General features: G+C 45.5%; 1 protein-coding gene across 10 annotated transcripts in view; it reads left to right on the plus strand.

Annotated features, from left to right (window-relative positions):
- Window positions 1–25908, plus strand: part of lama2 (laminin, alpha 2) — a 100452-nt gene that overhangs the window by 64852 nt on the left and 9692 nt on the right. For 4 of the 10 annotated variants that reach the window (XM_064340051.1, XM_064340057.1, XM_064340059.1 and 1 more), the window contains 30 exons: window positions 310–486; window positions 613–798; window positions 1013–1131; window positions 1559–1676; window positions 2774–2908; window positions 4045–4169; window positions 4270–4356; window positions 4478–4671; window positions 6822–6964; window positions 7885–7983; window positions 9109–9220; window positions 11307–11469; window positions 12107–12317; window positions 13371–13487; window positions 14417–14580; window positions 15042–15180; window positions 16100–16202; window positions 16374–16490; window positions 16860–17048; window positions 18207–18361; window positions 18915–19058; window positions 19699–19832; window positions 20072–20231; window positions 20339–20463; window positions 21015–21177; window positions 21539–21683; window positions 21797–21935; window positions 23187–23198; window positions 24065–24185; window positions 24819–24995. In XM_064340051.1, the coding sequence (XP_064196121.1) occupies window positions 310–486; window positions 613–798; window positions 1013–1131; window positions 1559–1676; window positions 2774–2908; window positions 4045–4169; window positions 4270–4356; window positions 4478–4671; window positions 6822–6964; window positions 7885–7983; window positions 9109–9220; window positions 11307–11469; window positions 12107–12317; window positions 13371–13487; window positions 14417–14580; window positions 15042–15180; window positions 16100–16202; window positions 16374–16490; window positions 16860–17048; window positions 18207–18361; window positions 18915–19058; window positions 19699–19832; window positions 20072–20231; window positions 20339–20463; window positions 21015–21177; window positions 21539–21683; window positions 21797–21935; window positions 23187–23198; window positions 24065–24185; window positions 24819–24995 (4173 nt within the window). The remainder of the gene's footprint in view (window positions 1–309; window positions 487–612; window positions 799–1012; window positions 1132–1558; window positions 1677–2773; window positions 2909–4044; window positions 4170–4269; window positions 4357–4477; window positions 4672–6821; window positions 6965–7884; window positions 7984–9108; window positions 9221–11306; window positions 11470–12106; window positions 12318–13370; window positions 13488–14416; window positions 14581–15041; window positions 15181–16099; window positions 16203–16373; window positions 16491–16859; window positions 17049–18206; window positions 18362–18914; window positions 19059–19698; window positions 19833–20071; window positions 20232–20338; window positions 20464–21014; window positions 21178–21538; window positions 21684–21796; window positions 21936–23186; window positions 23199–24064; window positions 24186–24818; window positions 24996–25908) is intronic. The other 6 variants (XM_064340053.1, XM_064340061.1, XM_064340052.1 and 3 more) reach the window with 5 other exon arrangements.

A 25908-nucleotide genomic window follows, 5' to 3' on the forward strand; every position in this document is an offset into this window, starting at 1 on the left:
TCAGGGGTGGCCAATTGGTGTGTGCTTTGATATTTTAATGATTTTACGTCATGTACGTGTGTATGTCATTGTAAGTTAAATACTTTACCTCATCCACTTTAGCCCTTTGAAGTTATTACTGCTTACTTTTTAGTTTATGAGGGGACATAAGATTGTCACATTACTGCATGTGGCCAAAAAGTATATCTGAAAAGCCACACGCACTTGTGTGTAGTTTTGGTTATTCTGGCTGCGGCAGACATTTTGGTTTAATGGCCTAGTTTTCTCGGTGTGTGTTCTTTTCTTGACCGTACCTTTTGCTGTGTACAGCTTACTCTGAAACCCGAGCAGACCGTGCTGCCGCTAGTGGACAAGGCCAACCAACGAACGACCACACACGGGGTCGCCTTCCAGCACCCGGAGATAATCGCAAACGCTGACCTGGTGACCCGCGACCTGACCGAACCTTACTATTGGAGGCTACCCGAGCAGTTCCAAGGATCTATGGTAATTCCACCTTACATGCACTTTAATCAGACACGTTCTGTTTTGGAAAGGGTATTGCATCTAACAAAACTGAAAGAGAGCATTCCAATAGTTTTGCGCATGCCGCCTTCTTCAATCCCTCTCCAGATAACTGCGTATGGCGGGAAGCTCAAGTATGCCATATACTACGAGGCTCGGGATGAAACGGGCCGAACCTCCTACGAACCCCAGGTGATCATTAGAGGCGGTCCCAGGAAGGACAAGGTGATGACGCGGGACATGCCTGGCCTCCAGATTGGTCAGCTGACCCGTCACGAGATTGACATGACAGAGGTGAGCATTTTTAGTTCACTCTAGTAATTAGATATAACACAAATAAGAATGTATTACACCATTACTATGTTGGACAATGTATTCATTGAGCTGAAGATAAATATATTTAATCTCTGTTTTATTTTTGCGTTTTTGGACCAATGTATTATTACTGTAATGCCGTTTACATGGTTAGAAGTAAAAGAATGACCGTAATATCGATGACTTCATTCAGCACGATTGGAAGCTCAGCGACAACAGGGTCATGAGCCGTGAAGACTTCATGGATATCCTGTTCCACATCGATTACATCCTCATCAAGGCCTCGCATGGAAACCTAATGAGACACAGCAGGTAACCTTGCCCCTCTGTGGGGACCAAAGTTAACACACCATCCTGAGACTCATTTCATTGCTTTTTCGTCATTATCTCAGTGTTAAACAAAATGTCAGACGGTTTGCAATCTGTCTCTAAAAATTCCCTCTCTCCAAATGAAATGTCTTGTATTGTGCATACTCAATACTCTATAAGTCAAACGGGAGACATAAAAAAATTATTATAATAATTGGCTAAGGTCAATTAATTATTGCACAGCAGCAGTGCTATATAGATATTTTATTCCGTACTTAAATAACCTGACATATGTATATGGACATTTCGCAACATAGAACCTAAATCATTACCTGCAAATACAATGAGGGACCCTTCTACTACTTCAATTTGTAGGCTATGTGCGGAACATGGCATTCTTACATTCGGTTCTCCTCTCAATTAAACGCAGGATCTCTGAGATTTCCCTGGAGGTTGCCGAGGAGGGGAGGCCGTCGGTGGAGAGCGAGCGAGCCCACCAGATTGAGAAGTGCGACTGCCCCACGGGCTACTCTGGGCTGTCCTGCGAGGTGCTTGCCAACGTCAGCTCTTTCCTTAACAAATCACATTCCTGACCCAGCGCCCAATAAGGAACTCCTAATAGGTTGGCAGGGAACCCGGCTTTAAATTAATAAAGGTCCTGAGCCTGTTTTTCATGATTAACAATTAGCGTGCTCGCCAATATAAGCAAAGACGCCCCCTTAGCAGTTTAATCCTTTTTACCTAATTGTGTCTCATGTGACCTAGAATGCCCTTTAATGTGCACTTCGCATTATAGTTAAAGGGTTGGCTCGCACGAAAACATTTTCATTACAACAAAATATCTTTACATAAAAATAGCAGTTTTGCCATTATAAAAATTATTTATGGTGATGTGCATTCTGGCAGAGCTGTCATAGTAAGTCCATTCAAGTAAGTGCTTAAGGGTGAATTTGATCTAGGCTGTACACGGTAACTGTACAGAAAAATATCTAACAAGTTTAAGATAATTCTAATTAAGGTAATTACCAAATAAAGGTCTCCACCATCGCTATTTTGGCAGCCACCACTGCCCTGAACACCTGAATATTGATTAGATGTTCTATTCACGACAAATCCTTCTCAATTGTCTTGATAAATTTATGTAACCCAGATGATGTTTTTGCAAATACAATGGCCTGTCTGTTAGATTATACTGTAAATTATACAAATTATACACGGTACATCTTTTCATAAATTATCAGGCCTTCTGTGAGGTTCCCCAAGTTCTTTTTTTTTTTTTACAGCTTTAATAAACTAATAAACTCAGTGAATCTTTAATGAACTCTTGTTGTGCAATTATGACTCACAAACAACAAAAAAATAAAAAAACCTGTTATTGATGTACCCGATCAAGAGCGAGGACTTCTCGATAGAGGCTATAAGCAAACGAGGCAGATGGGATTTATTTTAAGCCGCCGCATAGTTAATAAAGTATTTTTAAACAAGTGCTTAACATGTTTGCCGTGAGCAGATGGCGCCTCAAATTGACCCTATTAATTGTGAACGTGCGTTGCGTCGGCGTGCCGGCGGATCCCGGTTCTCCGGTGGCCGCGGGGTAACGGTGTGTGTGTGTGTGTGTGTGTGTGTGTGTGCTGGCCTCTGGCAGGAGTGCGCGGCTGGCTTCTACCGACAGTTGGCCCGCGCCGGCGGCTCGGCCTCCAGGGCGGGCATCGGGAGCTGCGTGGAGTGCCAGTGCAGCGGGCACAGCGACACTTGCGACCCCGAAACGTCCGTCTGCCAGGTGAGCGCCCTACGGTATCCCCGCGACCCCGGGACGGCCGGTGGCGCGCTGCCCGTTCGACGGCGCCCGCCCGCCGCGACCCCGCGCCTCTGTCCGGATGGTAAATTAGAGCAGGCGAAAAAGAGATATTTTCCAAATTACTTTCTGCCGTTTTTTTTCTCTATTTAATTAAAAAAACTCACCTATTGCACTGCTGTGCTCCATCCTCATTGTCACCACCAACACTGGGGTTCAAGTGTGGTCCTTAAAACAACAAAAAAAAAAATCCCATCGGGCTGGTGTAAAATAGCCATTTTGTGATGCGGCCTATTCTTAGATGAAAGTCATGTACTCTGCTGTAAACTGTCCTGTCCCTTTAGATCGTTTTAGAGAGGGGGAATGACTTTCTGCTGGAGCCGTTGCTCTCAAGCGCTCGAGCCTCTGTGAATTTTAACGCGGCAGAAGTACACATCGCCGGCCAGTTTTTTGTTTTCCCATTAAACACTGGGGCCTTTCCGCTTCTTCGCAGCGGGCAGATCAAACAGCTCCGTCAAGTATCTGTCAGCCCTCCTTCCCTCGCGAACCCGCAGAAAAGCTTTTCCAGCATCCCCCCCTTCGCCGCTTCTCCGGGTTTGAAATTCAGCGACCGAACCAATCTGAAGTTAATTTGCATTCGTGCTAATAACGATATCATTTGCATTTCATGGAGCCTGCAAATTGAAAATGTTAAATGAATGTATACAGGGCAATTTAGATAATTGAGGTACACAAGAAGTTAATGAAAGTCTTGGAAACGCTCTGGCTCAGTAACCTGGGACTCGCGCGGACTGATTAGAGTCCTCACTCAGCGGTGACACTTCGTCACCGCGAAAGAAGGCTAAGAGGAGGAAAGCGGGGAGGAGGCCGAGGCCCAGGCTGCGGCTGAGTCCTCTGTGTCGCAGGCCCGAGGCCTGGCGCTGCCTCTCGGCTGTCTCTTCTCCCCGCTTTGTTCGCCCGTACCGCGAGCGGCCCTCTCGGCGCTACGCGTAGCCGCGCTGTCAGCGGAGAGCTGACGGCCTTGATAGATTCGGCGGCGGGTCGTTCGCGGCGTTCTCCGAGCTCCTGTCGGCTCGATGGCCGTCACAGCACCGTTTCAGCCTGTCTCCCCCCCCCCCCAGAACTGCCAGCACAACACCGTAGGGGACAGGTGCGAACGCTGCGCCCCGGGGTTCTACGGCGTGGTTCGCGGGTTCCCCCAGGACTGCCGCCCCTGCGCCTGCCCCCTCGCCAACCCGGAAAACAAGTAAGCACCACCCCTCCCACACCAGCCCCGCCCTGGACTGTGTCAGCATTCACCTGAGCGCGTCTGTACGCTGGTACACTGACTACCCGTGCTTTCCTAGTTTCAGTCCCACCTGTGTCACGGAGGGATTCAACGACTACCGCTGCACCGCTTGTCCGGAGGGTTACGAGGGAAAGTACTGCGAGCGGTAAGGCGCCAGCCCTCATCCCCGCGTCCTAGTCGCGCACGTTTCCTGGCGGGTTTAAGCGAATGGCAGTTTAAAAAAAAAAAAAAAAAACATGACCTCCGCTACGTCCTCGCTCCCCTAGGTGTGCGAGCGGTTACCACGGCGACCCCCAGGCCTCCGGTGGAAGGTGCGAGGAGTGTAAGTGCGACCCCGTGGGGGCGCTGCCCCGCCCCTGCCACCCCCGGACCGGGCAGTGCCAGTGCAGAAGCGGGGCCACCGGCTTGGCGTGTGACAAGTGCATGGAGCGGCATGTGTGTGGGCCCACAGGGATTGTGTGTACGTATGCTAATCTCATTAACACACCACTTTGGAGTAGTATGAGGAGGTGATCATTTCAGTCTGTATAAAAGAACCCTTATACTATTGTGATGAGCTATTTCAGTCTGTATAAAAGAACCCTTATACTATAGTGATGACTACTTGTGATGAGCCATCATGTTGACCTTAAGGGGTACTTTAGACCAGATCTACTAAAGGTTGTAGCATGTGCAGATGGTGTTAGCTACAGTACAATCAATATTGCTCATGATTTCATTGGTCAAGACTTTGCTTTGTGTACGCAAAAACCTGAAGGTGCTAAAACCTTTGTTAAATGTGGCCTTTAGAGGTATAGCCATTATTTTATTTAATGCCATTGTGAATGGAGAGTATAGATAACAGGTTTGTCTAGACAGGGGAATCAGTATAGTTAACAAGTAATTAATTTAGAGCTTTACTGTGTCAACTAATTTAACGGCATACAGCTTGCTTTACGTAGCCTGAATTCTTCAAAAGATGTGTATTTCTAACATCTGAAGGTAAGTCAACTTGTGCAAGATGTGTGAATTGAAAATTAATATCCACTTTCTTGAGATTTTATATAATAATGTTGCAATAGGCATGTGAGATCAGAGGTTCCCAAAATGTCAGAACCCGCAACTTAGATAATGAGCAATTATGACTCACTCTTTATTAAAAATGAATAAAAAAAACAGTGCTTAATTTGACTCGAACAAATTTGAATGCGAGGCGCAATATAAAGTAGCTTGTTTTTTTATGTGGAACACTGCCATCCATTTGTCAACCCATCCCACGATCCACATTTTGGGAACCGCAGTGTCAGAGGTCCTTGGCTCGCAAAGATGGCGGTCGCACGCCGAAACGCGCGTCGACTGTATCTTTCCAAGCAAAGGTGAACGTGCAATCCGTGACTGCGCTCGCAAGCGGGCGATTTGTCCCCTTGTGGTCAGCAGCGTGAGTAGGCAGCTAGTTCCGGGAGTGTGAAGGCGGGCTTCTGCTGCACGTTGCCCGCGTGTCTGGAATCGTGCTTTCTTCTAGCAACTTCTCTCGCTTGTTCTTAATGATGGAGCAACACTTCGCTATGACTAAGCCGGCAGCCCTCAAACTTTTGAATTGTGTAGGTTGCTGAAGCATGAATCTTTTTTCTTTACAGTTCATTGATTCAACTCCGTAACATTGAGACAATGTTTTTTTCTTTTTCTTGATGTCTTCTACTAATTTAATGTTTACTAATGGGAAGTACCGTGTACATTCAGGAGAACCTACGCAAGATTTATTTATTGTTGTGTTTTGCCTCTCCGTTGCCCGTAGCATGTCGGACACTTATAATGGGCTGCCAAAAGCTGTTTCACAGTCTGTGCTAAATTTCACGCTTGAAATCACACTCTCCCAGTGCTGCTCCTATTTAATCTCAAACAACCGAAGAACTCAGGGATTCTCCAAAGCTTAAAAAAGTGGAGAATTGTTACCTTGAATTGTTTCGAGCGAGATTTGTTTCCCTTTGAGGGAGCAGCGGTGTGCGGTAAATTGGATGAAGCTAAACGGTGTGAAAAAGTGAGCTCGGGGAAATATGTTCTGGCATATTCCACATATTAAAAAAAAATAGAAATCCTCTCTGAGGCTGTGCCCATCATTCCCCCTCCCCCCACTCCACACACACACACACACACACACACACACATGCACACACACACCAGCCGCTGGGTTGCCAAGCAACAAGCTGTTGTCATCCTCTGGGGCACCTCATGTCACACCCACAACCTTAGCAAGAACCACAGGCGAAGTTCTCCACAAGAAGGTGGGGTCCCAGGGGGCTTCATGAAAGACAGCCTTAAAGTTTAGCTCATTAGTTTGGCTGATCTGTTATTTGACACTGATAGCTGTTGCAGCGGGAGATGTTGGGCTTTTCCCTAATGGTTTTTTATTGGAGTAATGTAAGAACACACTCCTACTGGATGACACTAACTTGAATTTCTGTGTGTCTGTGTTTGTGTGGTTGTTTCTGGGTGTACTTGGGTGTGTGTGTGTGTGTTATGGGGTTGGGTGATGTGGTGTTCTGGGAATATGTGCGCCTGATTGATGTGTATGTGTTGTATGTGTGTGTGTGTGTGCATGTGTGTATTTGTGTGTCTGTATGGGTGAGTTAGCATGCGATGATGATTGCAGCGGACTCCTCATCAGCGACATGGACGGGCTGCATCGCCTCATTTCCAGTGTCAACCTCACTGGTCCGCTGCCACCGCCCTACAAAGTGCTCTACAGGTTCGAGAACATGACAGAGGAGCTCAAGGTGAATCTGCGCTCTTGCTCACTGCAAAAGACATTCCTTTTTTACTCTCATACCTAAACTCATCATATTGGAAAGCCGCATTATCAATATTTTCTCTGTCTTTCTCTCTTTCTTCCTTTCTTACTATCTACATTTATTTGTAAGTATAAATCATAAAATGGAATGTGTTCTTATTGGTGTTATAATTTTATTAGTATTTCTATAGAGAGAGACATATATCTCCTATATCTTTTGAGATCTGTTGGCCATATGGACCAACTGCAAGTCTCCAGTCTCCAGAGGGACATGAAACGCTTTTCTCTCCTGCCATCGGAGATGTCTGGCATCCCTCAAATGATCGCTCCTCTCCGCTCAGAGCTTCAAGCGCCTCGAGAGGGAGAACAAAAAATACGAAATGGCGCAACCTGCTCGCCGGCACTGAGCACGCGGCATTCAAAAAAACGTCCTCTTCGGAACGATCACAAGAGCGCGTTTCTCACATCCTTGAGAGAGAGAGAGGGAGATAGGGAGATAGGGAGATAGCGGGGGGAGATTAGCCACAACAAAGATGCAGATTATCGGCCGAGGGGCTCTCCGGGTGGAATGGAGACATCAGTTGATTGCTTCCTTCATGTAGAAAGGTGGATCCGCGGCTCGGTCGGGGGGGCTCAGGCGGCCGCGCGGGGGGAATATTTGCCCTTTTCCGGCCGCCCGTGCTCACGGGTGTGTGAAAGCGCTTCTGGCAGGAGCTCCGCCGGCTTTGCGGTGATGAATGGGGGCCGCGGCAGAGAGTTAAGTACGGCGAAACGCGGCGCTCTCGTCCCGCGGCTCGCCCCCCCTCCCCCGTCCCCCGTCCTCCGTCCCCCGCCCCCGCCCCCCGCCCCGCGTGCATGGGCTACTCTCGCCGAGGTGACACGCTTTCCTCTGTCTCCCTGTCGCAGCATCTGCTCTCCCCTCAGAGGGCGCCAGAGAGGCTGGCGCAGTTGGCGGACAGCAACCTGGCCAGCCTGGTGACGGAGATGGACGAGCTGCTGAGTCGGGTAGGTCGCCGCCCCGGGGCCCACTGTCCAGGGGCCCGCCGATTCTGGCCCGCCTTCGCCCCCCCAAACGTCACCCTGAGGTCGCCGCAAAGCCAGCTCAATCTCTTAGGGACATTTATTTATGCTGCCAAGTTAAGCGCCCATGATTATGCTACATACTCATTTTTGTTTCCCAGGTTGTTCCGTGCTGTACGTAAGGGCATTCTACACATTCCCTGACCTTAATGAACATGGTCTATAGCTTGGCTACGTTGCTATGAAGGAAGATGCTGGCAGCCATGGTAACGCCCTCACAGTGTTGCTTGGGCTAAGCGAGGCTCTGAGTCTGTTCTTGCCTAGGTTGCCCTTGACCCATGCATTGTGTATAGAAATGTATGCCGTTAGCTATAAATACTTGTATGAAATACATCATTCATACAATACAGTGTTAATATTAAGTAATTAAGTAATTCATGGAGTAATTAAGAATTTACTGTAGGTTTCATTGTATATATATATATATATATTCCTCGGTCATTAATGTGTTAGCCAGTGTGGGAGGACCACAATGAGGTAGACTCGCCTACATGCATATGAGTTAGTCTGCGCCTACATTCTTCGCCTTAACGGTTTGTAGTGTGCCCTTGAGCAAAAGCAAACTTGTTTATAAATTGAATCACAGATTTTGGCAAGACTTCAAACACCAGCCGAATTTAAGTTTCCTCTGTAAAAATTACAGTTTATTCAGCTTGAGTCCTAAAACAGTAAGCATGCTTATGGTGCCTACAACTGTTTATAACCATAATATTTCATAAACAAATACATGGACTATGTGCAATAATGATGGCCATATTTATGAATTGTATCTAAATCATCAACTTTCTTTTTATTGAAATGCAATATTTTATTGGTCACACACAGACTGGAGATGGACTTCATAAACAGATATATAAATACATAAAATAATGCATTAAAAAATGGTTTACTGTTATGTCAATTCATTTTCAGAATTCAAACCTGAACTTAGATCGCTGGTGGTTTTGCTCACGAATTGAGATTTAGCTTGATTATTTAGCGGTTCGGGGCTGTATTTCCCAGGCGTCAATGGACTTCAATCCAGAAGATTGATTGTGTTTGTTCTCGTAGGCGACCAAAGTATCGGCAGATGGCGAGCAAACAGACGCGGACGCCGACAGGATCCACAAAAGGGCTGAAGACTTAGAAATGTTTGCCAAGGATACGCTGCTGGCTGTGGAAGGTACACAAGACCAGGTCTATCATATACACAAACTGCTACCATTCTGGCTCTGGAAACACAAGACCAGGTCTATCATATACACAAACTGCTACCATTCTGGCTCTGGAAACACAAGACCGGGTCTATCATATACACAAACAGCTATCATTCTGGCTTTGGAAACAAAAGACCAGGTCTGTCATATACACAAACTGCTACCATTCCGGCTCTGGAAACACAAGACCGGGTCTATCATATACACAAACAGCTACCATTCTGGCTCTGGAAACACAAGACCAGGTCTATCATATACACAAACTGCTACTATTCAGACTCTGGAAGCTTCTATAAGAACTGTCCCAGGGTGCTGTATATACTAGTGTGTTTAACAGATTTCATGTATTCAGTGAGAATTCATGGCAGCTTTAGGCATATGTTGCCTTTGTGGACCACTGTACCAGCCATTTGAAGGAGATGGGGTTATGAATATAAAGATTCCTGCTGTGTCTTCTGCTCTGTGATTAGTGGTCTTGCTCTGTGACTTTGGTGCCTTTGTTTTAAATTGGGAGATGATTCTGTTAATAAAGGCCCCCTGCGGGGTAGTGTCAGGGCCTAATTAAAAGGGACGGGTCCGTTGAAGGTAGCGTAGTAACGGTCGGCTGGCGCATCGTTTGGGCTTTACCGCGAGCAGCGGCGATGACTGACGGCACAGGCCCCGCCCCCGAGGCTGGCGGAGTGGATCGGGCTCTGCTGAGGAACCGCTCTAGAACCGCTAGACTCACTAAAGTTCAGAAAAGCACAAGGAAATGGATGGAAAGCAAATGACAGGCCATTACATCTTTCATCAGATAAGATTTCGTCCTAATTGACAGGTTAACAGATTCCAACCTGAAATATTCCAATGCAACCATTCCTTTTAAGTACATTAAAACTTGAAAGGGTCAAATTTATGGGTTTGCGTAACAATTTTTGGGGTGGGCCGCCAGCTTGTGATTCATTCTTTCATGTTTACAGTATGTGAGATCTGTTGGGTCTGTATTTGAACGCTGTTCATGGTCGTGGAATTGAAAACCAGCCGAAATACCATGGCTAATCAACCATAAAGTGTTTAATTGCATTTGGAACAGAGTATGCAATTATTTAGGTCTCAGCTACTTTTAGTTCGTAATATATGTATGTATACACACACACACACACACTCACACACAGACTGTGTGTATATATATTAAAGTTATGTCTGAACTTCTCAGAAATTAAGAAAATCTGCTTCGTTCTGATTTCAATTTGACGGTTTGTTTAAATGAACATGCTTATGAGCTGATTAGGTTTTGATTTCAAAGAGCAAATTAATTTGATTACAGTGCATCGGGCTGCCGGGTAGAATTAGAATTTCTTTGAGTCGACCCTAAAGGAAGCTCGGGAATCGAATAGGAAATTGAAAGGCGCCTTAATTTCGCTTGTGTTGGTTCCCTGCTTTGTTCCGTTCCTCTTTGAGCTCATCTAATCGCCGATCGGCACTTCTGTCGCCAGTCCTCTGTACGAAATTCCACACAGAGCCGGGCTTCGGGAGCAGGGAACGACTGTGTCGGAAATGACGGAACGTCCTCCGTACTTGGCAGTTAATTGGCCCCTTGGACAGGTTGGCAGGTCAGAGATCACAGCGAAATGAGTACGCCTCTCTCTACATGAGTCTAGAGTGCAGAAACATGTGTACGGCTTTCAGCTTCTGCCTGTGCTGCATGTATAAAGTGCTTTTTATAAAAATAAAAAAAAGAAAAGAAACTGACCGCAGTCACATCATTTTCTTCACTGCCAAACCCCTTGATGGGTGAGAAAGTGTCCTTTACGAAGCTCTCCCTGACAAGGCTTCAGAGAGATTCATCAAGCACTCCTCAAAAAGGACAGTTTGTTCTGCGGCCTCTCACTGCTACACCGCGGTCTCGTGGCCCCTGTGTGACAGTCGAGGGCAATAATGTGGCAGGCGGAATGACCCCTTCGGCCCCGAGTGCCACTCTCAGCCGCGCTGACGCGCTATCCCGCGCGGCGTGGCCGACGGCCGCCCCTGCTCACTCTGGTGTTTTCGCGCCCCCCCCCCCCCTCCCCCCAGCTCTGAGGAACAAGGCCCAGCTTCTGAACAAGACCCTGGGCACACGACCCGGCGAGCCGGAGAAGAGCCTCAACGAAATGCACCGGCACATCGACGCCATGCTCGCCGAGCTCCGCAAGCGCCAGCTGGGCGGGAAGAAGCCGATCGCCGAGGAAGAGCTCGGGTAGGGCGCACGTGGCTTTTATCACCAGGCTGCGACCGCTGTGGCAAAACAGGAAATGTGTTGTAATATCGTAGGTCTGCGTCAGAAACATCACCTCCGGCCATATTACATACACGGACGGCCTAATCTTTTAAACTCTATGGTAGTTCATTTTTAGGAGAAATATGAAGTTTAAAAACAAAATTAATGTTAGTGTGCTCCTTAATGTGTCTGGGTGAAGCATTTACAATTTAAAGGCTCCCTGTGACAATGTCTGCCTATTTTTTTTCACCACACAGAATCATTTTTGTGGTTGAGCGAATCCAGACAAAATGAAGGAAGTTTTCTTTTCATATGTAAAATCTTAATGAACTAATTAAAAGTTGCCTGAGGTGGGTGAGAACGATATTATTCTTTCTCATCAAATTAGTTAGGTAATGCATTCCCTTTATAGACCATTCCTGCACTGGTACGAGAATAAACGGGGCCATCTAGTGGCCGTTTCCAACAAACATTTTTTAAAGAGGGGAAGCAAGCAGGTTTTGGACCCAGTGCATGTCCTTCATCTAGTTTACACAATTAGCCATTAATACACAGAGGAATTGGTCCTCCTTTGACACAAATACGAAGGCACTGACTGGCCTGCTTTTTTGTTTAGCGCTGCGGATGCCCTTTACCAAAAAGTGAAGCGCCAGTTCGGAGACCCACACCAGGCCACGGAGGACCTGAAGAAGGAGGTGACCGGCAAGATGGCCGACCACAAGAACAAGCTGGAGGACGCGGAAGCCCTGCTGAAAGAGGCGCAGGAGAAGATCAGGGAGGCCAACTTCTTATCGACGGTCAACCATCACAACGTGTCCAACCTTGAGGTCAGGACTCAGCGGGATATGCATCTTGAAGGCTAGGGAATGCAATGGAGAGCTCGCGTTAGACTCTGGGGTCAGGGGCCTGCTGTACATCTCTAACACAACACAGAGAATGGATTCTTTATGAATGAATGAATGAATGAATGAATGAATGAATATGGTTTATTTCGGTCACACATTATAAGGAACACAATTTGACAAGTGTGGATATGCAACAGACAATACATCATCATACATGTTTACACTAATCCATTTCACGCAATAAAATTCACACAATCAATGACCGAAAAAGGAATAGGCTGAAGCCAAAGGCTTATTATTGCCTATCCTATACAATCCATAATATAACCCAGAATATCAGTAGTACAAAAAAATACTCTAAATTGTAATCCTTAATTATTTTACATCTTAAGGCTTTTTTGAAATTCAACAGAGATCTACACAATTTCAACTTATCTGTAAGATTCTTTAGGCTGGGGATCTAAATGCTTTGCAACTTATATTAATACTGGCTGTGTCAAGCCTTTAGATGTAGCCACTGTTACTTGTTGAGTACATTTTACACTGCTCTTTATGTCATAGTACTACAACAACATTGAAATAGCTGATTTTGTTATTGTTCTCAATGTAACATATTTAGGTGGCTCAGTTAAATGAAAACAAGAAATGTAATTAATGGAAAAGGTACTGCGCGCATTGGTTGCGGTAAAGGAAAAACTCAATCATTCTCACGCGTACGTGATTAAATAGTTGTTGGCCACAACGTAAGCCATGCGCATAATTAAAAGCAATCGTTTGCTGTGATATTTTAATGGAAAGGTAGCTAATGAACTTGCTATTGTTTGCAATGTTTGTTTCGTGGCTAGTGGAGGGTTTCAAATGAAATGGAAAGAGATGGGGCTATAGAGTAGAATAGAATATAGAATATTGAATTATCTATATTGGACATTAAATGCGAAAACAAACAGGTCTATAAGCTGGTCTTGTGCAGTGACAGTAGTCCGGATTATTGCTGAAGTGTTGGCAGGGATAATGCTGTTTTGTCACCACTCTCAGAGGAAGAGGGACGGCATGAAGAAAGGAAAGAAGGCGACGGAAGGAATCCTCGCAGACGGAGAGCGCATCCTCGATGAAGCCAACGTCCTCTCGGCCGGCATTAAGCAGGAGCTGGAGGTAAGACCAATGCCGGGGCTGCCCGACCCTGTTCCTGGAGGTTTGCCGTCCTGTAGGTTTTCACTCCAACCCTAACAAAGCACACCTCATTCAACAGCTAGAGCAGGGCTGCCCAACCCTGTTCCTGGAGATCTACCATCCTTTAGGTTTTCACCCAGACCCTAACAAAGCACACCTCATTCAACAGCTAGAGCAGGGCTGCCCAACCCTGTTCCTGGAGATCTACCATCCTTTAGGTTTCACCCAGACTCTGACAAACCACACCTCATTCAACAGCTAGAGCAGGCTGCCCATCTCTGTTCCTGGAGATCTACCATCCTTTAGGTTTTCACCCAGACCCTAACAAAGCACACCTCATTCAACAGCTAGAGCAGGGCTGCCCAACCCTGTTCCTGGAGATCTACCATCCTTTAGGTTTTCACCCAGACCCTAACAAAGCACACCTCATTCAACAGCTAGAGCAGGGCTGCCCAACCCTGTTCCTGGAGATCTACCATCCTTTAGGTTTTCACCCAGACCCTAACAAAGCACACCTCATTCAACAGCTAGAGCAGGGCTACCCAACCCTGTTCCTGGAGATCTACCATCCTTTAGGTTTTCACCCAGACCCTAACAAAGCACACCTCATTCAACAGCTAGAGCAGGGCTACCCAACCCTGTTCCTGGAATTCTACCGTCCTGTATGGTTTCACTCTTGAATGAGGTGTGCTTTGTTTTCAACCCAACCCTCATTCAACAGCTAGAGATCTCATTGAGCTGCTAATTAGTCGAATCGGGTGTGCTAAATTAGGGTTGAAATGAAAACCTACAGGAACTTTGGTCTCCAGGAACAGGGCAGCCTTGCTCTACAGAATCTGTTCACATTCATTTTGGCTCTTCCCGGTGAGCGTCAAACACGGCCTCTTAACGAAGGGAGCCTCTTTGCGCAGGACCTGGAGAACATGGAGCAGCAGTTGACCCCTCTGCACGGTCAGCTGGACTATAAGGTCAGCCGGCTGTCCGAAGGCCTCGGCGAGAAGACCCTCCCGGATCTGCTGCGGAGAGCCGAGAACCACGCCGCAGAGCTCAACGAGTCCTCCGGCATCCTGGACAGGTAGACCAGGGCTGGGAATGGCCTGATCGCCCCCTTGTGGAACGCATGAGACTTTCCTTTGATTAACCTACAAGAGGATGCAGGGTCTTTCCCTGAAAAATTTGAGAACAGTTTGTAGCATACCTTTCAAATATCATTTAGGATGTTCGTATGATTTGAACTGAAAATGAATTTTAAGTTCTCTGTCAAATCAAGAAATATTGGAAAATTAAATAATTTCCCTTGTTTAATAAGCATTGTTTTAGTGTCTTTTAATAAATGTAATCATGTAATAATGATATTAGATTGACAGCTAGAATCTTGAAGTAACTGTAGTTGACAGAACATTTTGGCTGTTAGCTGCAGGAGATTCCAATGTATTAAAGACTTGAGCCATGCACATTTAATACTGGATTCAATTCCTGCAGTCCTGTAAAAACAAACCCACTTCACCCCCCCCCCCCCCCACCCCCCGCTTTCAGTATCCTGGCAGACGCGAAGAACTTGTCCTTTAACGCCACGGCGGCGTTCAACGCCTACACCAACATCAAGGACTTCATTGAAGAGGCGGAGAAAGTGGCCAAGCAGGCGAAGGCTCGAGGGACAGAGGCTCTGGAGTTGGTGAGTGTGTTCGCGCCCGCCCCCAACCGCCCCCTCTCCAGCTCACCCCACCCCCCAGCCCCCACCCCGCCCCTCCTTTACTGTCTGCTCAGGCAGAGTCTGCCTTTTACTCTTAATGTGCTGAACAGGGAAGACTTGCACTCCGAACATCGCGTTTCCTTATTCATTTCCATTTGTCTCGCTTCAGAGATCAAAGTCCCTGTGCTGTCTTTTTATTAGCATTACCCACCTCCCGCAGCATAAGCCAGATTAGCTGAGAGGAATCCTGGCTTTTTTTTGAGCGGGAGAGAGAGAGAGAGAGAGAGAGAGAGAAAGAGAGAGATTCAGACAAAGCAATATTCACAAAATATAATATAATATTCACCCTTCTGTAATCACGAACCTCCTCCAACAATGCCTTATTTTTACATTTGTGCAGATTGTGTTGTGTAATTTATTCCAAAGCACTAAAAACAGATGCAGATACAAAGCAATGAATAAGGAGAAACTCAAAGTATTGAGTAGTTATTGAAATTGTTTTCTGTATTTTTTAAAATCTTTGCCAGTGGTGCAATTATTTACTATTGAAGCAACCTGAGATGACATTTCAGTAGTACTAAAGTAGTTATTCAGTAGCACTGGCTGTAATTAATTATTAATAATAATAAACAAATACACTGTTTTTTTCTAGTATTAATGTATATAAAAAATATATTATATTAGTGTTACTCAAAGGTTGCCAGATTGAGATTCATGTATAGTATTTCCATTTTGATAGTGCCTTGCTGAAAGGTACAACGTCTGAAGTCTTGCCTGGGACTTGAGCCTGTCCCTCTCTGTTTAGAAACTCAGTTTCCTTACCTACTTGCCAGTGTTATAGTTTCCTCTCTTTGTACGTCTGCAGAACTCTATGGTACGTACTTGTGTTTCTATTGTGTAGGCATCCGGCCCAGAAGGCTCTTTAAAGGATCAGGCCAAAACCTCTCTCCAGAAGAGCTTCAGGCTGTGGAATGAAGCCATGAAATTAAACAATGAGGTGAAAGGTAAACCTGTTTGAGTATTTACACCGAGCTGCCAGTAACGCTGTGAAAAAAAACAACACTGACAGCAAAATACTTCTTCTGCCGACCTTGGCGCTGACCCCCGCTGGAGCTCAAAGAAGGTGTTCCCAGGCTCAGGGGTTCCGCAGGCTCAGAGGATGCGTTGTGTTTCAGAGAACGGAGAGAGCGTGGGGGGCCTGCAGGCCAGGGTAAAGGCCGCCGAGATGAAGAACAAGGACTTACTGAAGGCCCTCAACGGCACCCTGGGAAAGCTGCAAGCCGTCCCGAGCGGTAAGGGCGAGCCTTTGAAGTGCGCCTTCAAAGCTATGCTCTTTTAAAGAGAGAATTCTGTTTTTCTCTCTGTGATCGTAACATGTCTGTTGGAAGCGTAAGTGTCACATGTAATCAACATCAGAAGTTGTTTTTTTTTCTCGCGTGTCTTGGGCAGCGCAAGGCTTAGGTGAGTGTGAGTTTGTGCCCAAAACAGTCTGGCTCCTCGGGTAGCGATTGGTTGGCTGTATGGGGTTCGATGTGCCCATTTGGGACAGACTGGTGCAAGCAGTTCAGAACCTGTTCACAGGTTCCAAATGTCCCAGGCTGAAGCCACAGCGCTGTCGCTGGTGCAGCACGACGCTCGCTAACGAATTATTTATCATTCAGACACGAGCGCAAAGCTGCAGGCGGCCAAAGACAAGGCCAGAGATGCCAACGCCACCGCCAACGATGTGCTGGCAAGACTCAAGGACATGAATCTCAACCTGATGGGTCTGCAGAAAAACTACAGTCAGCTGGAAGATGATGTGAAGAAGGCCAACAACATTATCCAGGATCCCGACAAGAACAGTGAGTGTCTGATGCCTCGTCTTCCGTGGCTGTTTCTATGTGCCCTTATACTTCAATATCATTATTTGGCACAGATGTCAACTTCAACTTGCTTTAGTTCAACGCTATCCTTAATCAGAGAACGTGAGGCTCTCTGAATTTGTATAGCTTTGCCTGTGATTTTAGATCGCAAAAATGATCAATTAAAAATGAATAATACACGTTCTTATAAGTGGTTCTTATGACTATGATTAGGCTAACCATTTAGCATAGCATATTCACTGAATGTACAGCATCAGAGGTACTTTCCATTCTCCATTCTGGTGCATGTGGACAGCATCATCATATTGGCCATAATGTTAGCCGATCAGCTCACTCTATCCTTAACAGCCAATACGAATAAGTTTGTTATTGGCCAGTGCTGATACGACCCCCTTATTGTGAATCTCCATCATGTCATTATATAACATAGCATACTGTTAAAAACTACGGCATTTGCATTTTTTGTCTAAATTCTTCAATACTTCTTTTTGATATACTGGTTGACCTGAATTACTTTGGCTATTGTTTTTCAAATTTGACAAATAATGTATGTGTCATTTTGTGTTAGATAAATTAAGTGTGCTCAGAACTCCTCCTTACATTGTTTTATTTTGTCTCTCTGTTCACCATTTCCCCCCCAACATCATCAGCAATAAGTATGTATCCCTTTTTTACCTCCAGTGTATGCGTCAAGTCCATTTTCAAAGTTTCATGTGCTACAAAGCTTCTGCATGGTGATAGCGCTCACGTCAGCAATGCATGGGCAACAACTGAAGGAAAAGAAAGCTCTCTTTGTTTCCTCTGCAGTATTTATGTCTTTTGTTTCACTTCAACAGGATTACGGCTATCCTTTGAAAGCTTAACTAAGCCTGTTATTCTAATGTGTGCTTATGAAGATTATGCTAATTATGGATGCATTTTGAGTCATTAATTTATCTTTGTTAAATTGCTAATAACAGCTTTCCTTCCCTTTTTTACGTTAAATGCTCTTAAGTGATTTGCTTGTGCGGCTTGTCTTAGCGTTGGTCACATGACCGGCGGGCTGAGGCGCAGAGTCCTGTCGCTGACGGCGTTTCTCGGTGCGGTCGCGCCACCCTCACGCGGTTTCCTCTTCCCTTTTGTTGCGTTCGCTCGTTTACGTAGTCCACGCCGCCGGGGCCAAAGTGAAGGACCTGGAGGACGAGGCGGACCGGCTCCTGGAGAAGCTGAAGCCCATCAGGGCCTTCCAGGACGACCTGAAGAAGAACATCTCGCAGATCAAAGAGCTGATCAACCAGGCCCGGAAGCAGGCCAACTCAGTGAGCTCCCACCCACCACTCTCCAGCTTCTCTGCTGCAGAGGAGACTGCGCTGCTGTAACTTTGAAAGCTGACAATTCGAGACTCCCAGAGTGGCCTTGTGCAGTCCTCGGGGGCAGTAACTAAGCGCCGCGGGTGGAGGATTTCACAGTGAAAACATGCTGAATGTTTCAGAGGACGGGTGCCCTAGTGTGCGCCCTCTCCAGCTGACCTTTGCAGCAAGCAATGGGAGAGGCGTACAGTGACTGTGACCGTATAAATTAGGCTAGTTAAAAATAGGGAACAGAACGTTTTAGATGTACCTCTATAATTAGTCACCAGTACATTTCAGGGACATTTCTTAAAAGTGAACAGGTTTGATTTGATTTGATGTGAACAGAGAATGTTCTTCTCGCAAGGTCCTTTCAGCGGTAACAAAGGACAGAGAATGAAAAGCTACCCCCAAAGCCATTCGGGAATTCTGAAACTTCATTCTGAATCTCATTTGAATGTTTATAAAGAATTATACCCTCTTGTCTCCGCTAAATGCAACACGCCCAATTATCTTCACACAGATTAAAGTGTCTGTCTCGTCCGGAGGGGACTGCATCCGTTCATACAGGCCAGAGATCAAGAAGGGGCGATACAACACCATCATCCTAAACGTGAAGACCGTCTATCCAGACAACCTGCTCTTTTACCTCGGAAGTGCCAAATACGTGAGTCTCAGTACATTTTTTGTTAATAAAATTTGTGTGTTGAAATATTTCAGCCCGCCACATTTTCACATTAAACTCTGTGCTTGGAACGTACCCAGGTACGCACGAGAGGATGAATTGGCACAAGTACATATTTGTGTATAATGCTGCACGGCCTCATTTAGCAGTCCTGTGCCTGGTTTATTTTCTCTGCTACCTGGTACAGCCCTATTAATTACAAATTATTCTCCCCGCTGTAATTTCTTAAAACTGTCTGGTATGTAGCAATTACCTGAAATTCCAACTGAAAATAATAAAAGGTTATTATTTGAATAATGCGATCCCCCTTGAGGAGGTGTATAATATTCCTTTATGTACGGCAACCACGCCAATTAACGGAAAGTCGGAATGAAGCGATTTCATCTGGCTCCGTCGCTGATTTCCCTCGGGAAATCAGAATCCTGTTGCTCTCCTCGATTTACATGTGACTCCTAAGTCCTCCGCATTCTATTCTAATGTGGCGAGCTCCTCCGCTCTCTGTCTGTATCACGGGCCTGCATTATCACGGGCTCGGCCCTGTGAGAGGGCTGGTAATTCGCCGGTCAGCGTCGTCAATTACGGCGCTCGTCTCCCTGCATAACATTCGCTCGTTTCTTCCCAGATCGACTTCCTGGCGATAGAGATGCGCAAGGGCAAGGTCAATTTCCTGTGGGACGTGGGCTCGGGGGTTGGCCGCGTGGAACACCCGGACCTGACCATCAACGACGGGAACTGGCACCGGATCGAAGCGTCGCGGTGAGGAGCGGAGAAACGGCTGCTTTCGGAATGGGTCTGCCCAAGAGCGCCCGACAAAGACTTTAGCGCCACTGCCTTTCTCTGTCACTTTGATCAAGGCCTACTGTTGAGTAATAATGTAGCAAGCAGTCGCAGACCTCAAGCACAACCGTTCATTTTTCATCAGTATCCCCTCCTCAGTAGCATATTATCTGACCTTTGACCTATGCTTGATGAAAGGTCTTACTTCTCCCTCTCAGGATTGGTGTCAATGGCACCATCTCTGTCCACCCACTGGAGGGCCCGAGGGCTGGCATCATGCCCACGTCCAACAGTGCTACATCGCCCGCCGGCTACACCATCCTAGACGTGGACCAGAACGCTTACCTGTTTGTCGGTGGTATACTGGGAACTGTGAAGGTAGCTTCATTTCGTTTTTCGATTTTTGAAAGTATATTTTTCATATGAATATTTTGAAAACATTTATGTGGATCTCAGTTATTAACAGACTTGTTTTTGGTTCGAAGAAAGCGGATGCGGTCAAAACAACCACGTTCTCTGGTTGCATGGGGGAAGCATATCTGGACAATAAACCCATCGGACTGTGGAACTACAGAGAAAGGGAAGGGGACTGCAAAGGTTGCGTTGTGAGGTACTTAGCGAGCTCCGTAACCATCAAGAATATCTAAATTCTCTGTTCCAATTCGTTATGTTTCCAGTAGAGATTCAGATTTCCCAGAAAAAGATCAGTGTTTGTATCGAGGGAATCTGTCTACTTCTGTTGGGAAATCACGGGTTTCCTGAATTAATCAGTAGCATTTGTAAACAGTTAACATACGCAAAATGCATGAAATTATCAGGAAGAAACTGCAGATGTGTTTTCATCAATATTAACTGCTCTCATTTGTCAAAATATAGTCACAATAAAGTCATTATTTTACATTTTGCCAAACTGTCCACCATTTTATGTAGCCAAATTGCTTTTATGAAGTCCACATGCAGGGGGTGCATAAGCTCACACCAACAGAAACAGATTTTTCTTAAATAGATTCATCTAGTTTTCTAGGTGGTCGCCCAAAACGAGCACATCTTCTGAAATTCTTTAATGGTAGATTTTGTTTTCAGTGTAATCGGGCTCGAGTAACGGAAAAGGGAAAATGGCAGGTTTGGGGGCTTGAACCGGCATCCTTTGTGTCCTTCCAGTCCTCAGCCCGCAGACAGTGAGGGCACGGTGCAGTATGACGGGGAGGGATATGCGGCCGTGAGCCGTCCGACGCGCTGGAACCCCAACGTCTCGACCGTCATGTTCAAGTTCCGCACCTTCTCCTCCAACTCCATGCTTATGTACTTGGCCACAAAGGACATGGTGAGTCCATTCAGTAGTTATATTTTCACAGAGCGTTCTTCAAAATACTGACTGCTCTTACGGCATATTTTTTTTTAAACCACTCTTGATATAATCTCGATGGAATTTATCTCTAGAAATCATCTAGATAATGTAATGATAATGTAATGTTTTCGAGCTGATACTGCATACCTTTAAAGCTTTAGAAATGTATGAGCGTGCTTAGTAGATTTGGCCTGGATTAAGTTTCCATTCAGAGTTTTAATTTCTCTTTTTTCTTAACTTAAAAGCAAGTACAGGTATTTTGGGATGACGATGCTCAGTTCTACCCCTTAATTTCTCTCCCTCTTCCACCACTCTCTCTCTCTGATCCGTGAGACAGAAGGACTTCATGAGTGCAGAGCTGATTGACGGACATGTGAAAGTCAGTTTCGACCTCGGCTCCGGCACGGGGTCCTCCACCAGCGTCAAACGGCACAACGACGGCAGGTGGAAGTCCTTCACCATGGCCAGATTGAAGAAACACGGTTGGTTCTGGCATTTACCGGATCTCATAGCAACCCAGATTCAGTTATTCAGTGTGTTTGGTTGAGTAAATTTTGGATATCGTTGATGTGAAAACCGAACGTACCCCCCGCAGCTACGGTGACCATCGTGGACATCGACTCCAACGAGGAGGAGAAGATGGAGGCGACGTCCCAGGGGGCGAGCACGGGGCTCAACCTCCGGGAGGACGAGAGGATCTATTTCGGGGGCCTGCCGACGCTCCGGAACGTCAGGTGAGGTGCACGCGTCCCCGTCGCGCCGGGCGGGGGGGGAGCGAGGGGAGCGGCTTATTGCGCGCACGGCTGCTTAAACACGCGGGGGGGGGTGTTGGGTCCCGTGCGCGGGAGGGCGGGCGAGTCACATCGCCTCTGAGAATCAACCTCATTTCAGATGACATTTTGCACCGTTCGCCAGGAAGCCCCGCTGGGCCGGCTTTTACAGGTGTACGTCTGTTTTATCTCAACGTTAGCCCTGACTTTTACAAATGCCAGGGCTGCTTTTTTTCCCCCCCCTCTCTTTTTCTCTGGCGCGAGCCTTTGTGCTGTCCTGATAAGAACGGTCTTAAACTGGAAACCGGCGATTAAATGGAATCCTTGAAATCTTCCTCCCCGCCGCCTTCCTGTGGTGCCGTCGCCGTTTCTATGAATCGAAACGATTCTGTAATTTTCCTTGAATTGTTTGTCATTGTCCTACACGGGGCCTTGAATCCTTTCTGCATTTTGAGGTGGAGACACTTCAGAGCCCTTGCGTTCCTGTCAAGGAGCTTTTAATGACAAGAGGACCTTGTAAACTGAATGACAGGATTCCATTGTTTCTGCTTGCTCGGACACTTTCTGAGACCGATAATTGAACTCCCGTCTGACAGAAGATATATTGAATGCTGTCAGAGAAAGCACGATAAAAAAAAGTGCATTTGACAGCTAGGAGCAGCTCAGAATTTGCCTGTATTAAACAAACACCCTTTCTATCACATTTACCCTGAAGAGAATGGTGAGCAGCGATAGTGCGGTTAGTTTTTCATCCAAAAATCTACATTTTTATCGGAAAAGTTATAAGTTTAGAAAAGGAAATTTTAAACCAACATTATTATTTGATGAATTATGTGACATTTACAGCAGAACAGGGTAGGAACTGAACGTGTATTTAAAAAAAGACCAAAATTTCAACAACAAAAAAATGGACACAAAGTTTTTGCACAGCAGAGACAAAGTTCTTTCATAACTGTTTGATTAGTCATCCTGGTCTTCATAAGGTCATGGCCAAATACACAATGACATAATAGTTTTAACTGAAAAAGTTGACAATTTTTTCATGTAGTGGTTAACTGTCAAATATAATTTATTGTATGATCAATGAATTGGTCAATGGTTAAATCATATCTAAATCTGTTAATTTTTTGGCATATGCAATATCATATCAGAGGTATGCTTGTTCCATTTTGTGTTATGGTTTTAAGAATTAATACTCATCTCTTGTTCTTACAGTATCAAAGCCAGGTAATTTGCATATTAATGTATTTATTACTTTTTTGCATGCATTTACTGTATATCACTGTGCTGGTCTGAGCAAATTGCAGTATTTCTGTTTCTGAAGCTTTCAGAGGTGGTAAAGCATTTTTATTTTTTTTTAATTTTAGGTCATTGCTTCTAGGTGCTTAAATGCTAAATGCACTGGTCCACAGAATTCTAAGGGAACAGGACTTGGGCCTCTGATTCAGTAGAGTCCCTATGGTCTTAATGTTCAGTGAGGAATTAAAATCGTTACTTATTTTAATTTCTTACTCATTATACATTTTCTGTCTCTAAATGGAAATGTGTCTGAAAAAGTAAAAAGCAGCACTTGGTTAATTTAGTTACTCACATTCAGTGGCTTTTAAAGAGGGTTTATTAGATTTGCTGAATTGAGAAATCCCTCTTTTGCCATGAAAAGGGTGAAGCGACTCACTGAGAAGAAAGGTATCTTATTCTAAAGGCACGGTAAAATTGCCAGCGTTCATTTATCTCTTACACAGTTATGAGTCCAGGAGGGATTAAATGTACTCTTTTCAGAGTAAACTCATTCAAAGAGTATTTAACATTGAACACTTTACAGCATAGTGTTTATGTATTCATATATTCTGCAGGCCAGGGTAACATTAGCTTCCATTCTTCTATTTAGCAGTTGTTGCTATTTTTGCCTTTTATTGCTTTGATTGCATGTCTGACTGCCAAGCTCATAAGGTTTTAAAGCTTTTTTTTTTTCAAATTGACATGCAGCTAACTTAAAACCTCTGAAAAGCTGTTTAAAATAATAAACTGTGAAAAACAACCATATGCTATGAACGACCTATAAATTAAAAGTTTGTCCTCCTGTTTGCTTTCAGGCCGGAGGTGACTTTGAAGAAGTTTGCGGGCTGTATGAAAGATATAGAAGTTTCCAGAACGCCGTACAATTTGCTAAGCAGTTCGGACTACACGGGCTTGACAAAAGGCTGCTCTATAGAGGTGAGCCCATCATCGCCTTGTGTCATCATCACTATTTCTTCTTCATGGTTCCCATTTCATGGAGCAGTTTTACTTATTTATAGCTTTTATAGCTTCAGGCGTTGCAGTGGAATATTTCCTTCGGCTGGGACTTTACTAGTTGATACAGTATGAATGAAGAATGGGAAATGGAGGAAATGGTTAAACAGAATAAGAAAAAGAGTACGCAAGGGGAAAAAAAATTGCATGTTATATTTTAAACAGCAAAAGTAAGAGAGCAGTGTAATATTTGCCATTATAGTTCCAATGTCCATTTCCCTGGGTGTTAGGTTCAGAGGTAAAAGAGAAAAATAGCAGTAGAATGTAATTAATTGTACAAACTGCAACGCTGGCCAGTGTGTTAGTGTAGCTAATAATTTACACTGTAATAAATGCCATATTTTTTCATTAGTCATCCTACTATAAGTATTACATCCAGTACCATAAAAAGCAAAGGAGAAACATCTGAAGTGTTGTGTGCCTCATTAAAATCCCAGATTTATTTAAAATGTTTTCCCTCTTTTTTGTAAAACATGTATAGAACCACCTTAAATACAAAATAATTTTTGAATTCAGCTTTCAGTCTGCATCATACCAGCTCTGTTCTCCCCACAGAACCTTCACACAGTTAGCTTCCCCAAGCCGGGATTTATGGAGCTGAAGCCCATGTCTTTCGACGTTGGCACGGAGATAACGTTGTCCTTCAGCACCAAGAGCGACAAAGGCATCATCCTCTTCGGCAGCGGGGGGGTCCCGGAACACCCCAGGAGGAAGCGCAGGCAGACGGGAGAGGTGAGCGAACCCCCCACCCCCATCCCCCCAACACCACCACCGCCCCCACCCCCGCAAGCTGCTTCATGACCTCCCCGCCACCACATTTCCTGTTTACGCGTTCGCCATGTACCTCAGCGGTAAACATTTTGTGTAAAAACCTCAAGTTGACCTCGCGCCGTTAAGCCACCGAACGTTTGGAAGCAATAAATCTCTGGAATGCAATCCGTCTCTTTCCAGACGCGCGTTTTTGATTTGTTTAATTGATTCGGGAATGCTGCGTGCGACCACGCAGTCTCCGAACCCAGACAGGGCGCGTTCGCAATCAAGCGGTGCTATTCGAGAGATGTCATTTCCACAGAAGAACGGCGAAAGAAAGTTATCTCACTTGCGTGCTAATAATTGCCGAGGCCCCCGCAGCAAACAATGCTGATCATTATTTCTGAAGGAGAGGGGCTGTGGGTTTTGTGATCGTTTTAATTAAAATCTGACTTTTTACATCTCTGTTAGCGCTGCCTTCATCTCCTCCTGTCCTGGGTCTCCCGAGTGCTGTAGGGCACCACATCAATTAGATCCACAGGCTGAAGGAAATGATAGTGGATTTAACCTCTAACATTCATCTGGAGTACCTTCAGTAAAAATAGATTATACGGCAGCGCAATGATGGATCGTGTCCAATTTGCGATAACCCTGGGGAAAGGTCCGGACCATCACCTTTGAAAATCATTATCGCCCATAAATTAAGTGGATGTCATTTCGAGCGAAGACAGTTTGGTCCCTCGTTTTGCTGTCCCTGCCATTCATTTCGCCAATTTGTGCCGGGGAGTGAGAGAGAGAGAGAGAGAGAGAGAGAGAGAGAGAGGGAGAGAGGCAGCATGTGCCGCCTGCGACTGGCTCGGTGGCACCCCGACAGGCTCTTCACTTTCGGTGCCGA

The sequence above is a fragment of the Anguilla rostrata genome, chromosome 6, assembly GCF_018555375.3.
Source record: "Anguilla rostrata isolate EN2019 chromosome 6, ASM1855537v3, whole genome shotgun sequence".
Classification (NCBI taxonomy): domain Eukaryota; kingdom Metazoa; phylum Chordata; class Actinopteri; order Anguilliformes; family Anguillidae; genus Anguilla; species Anguilla rostrata.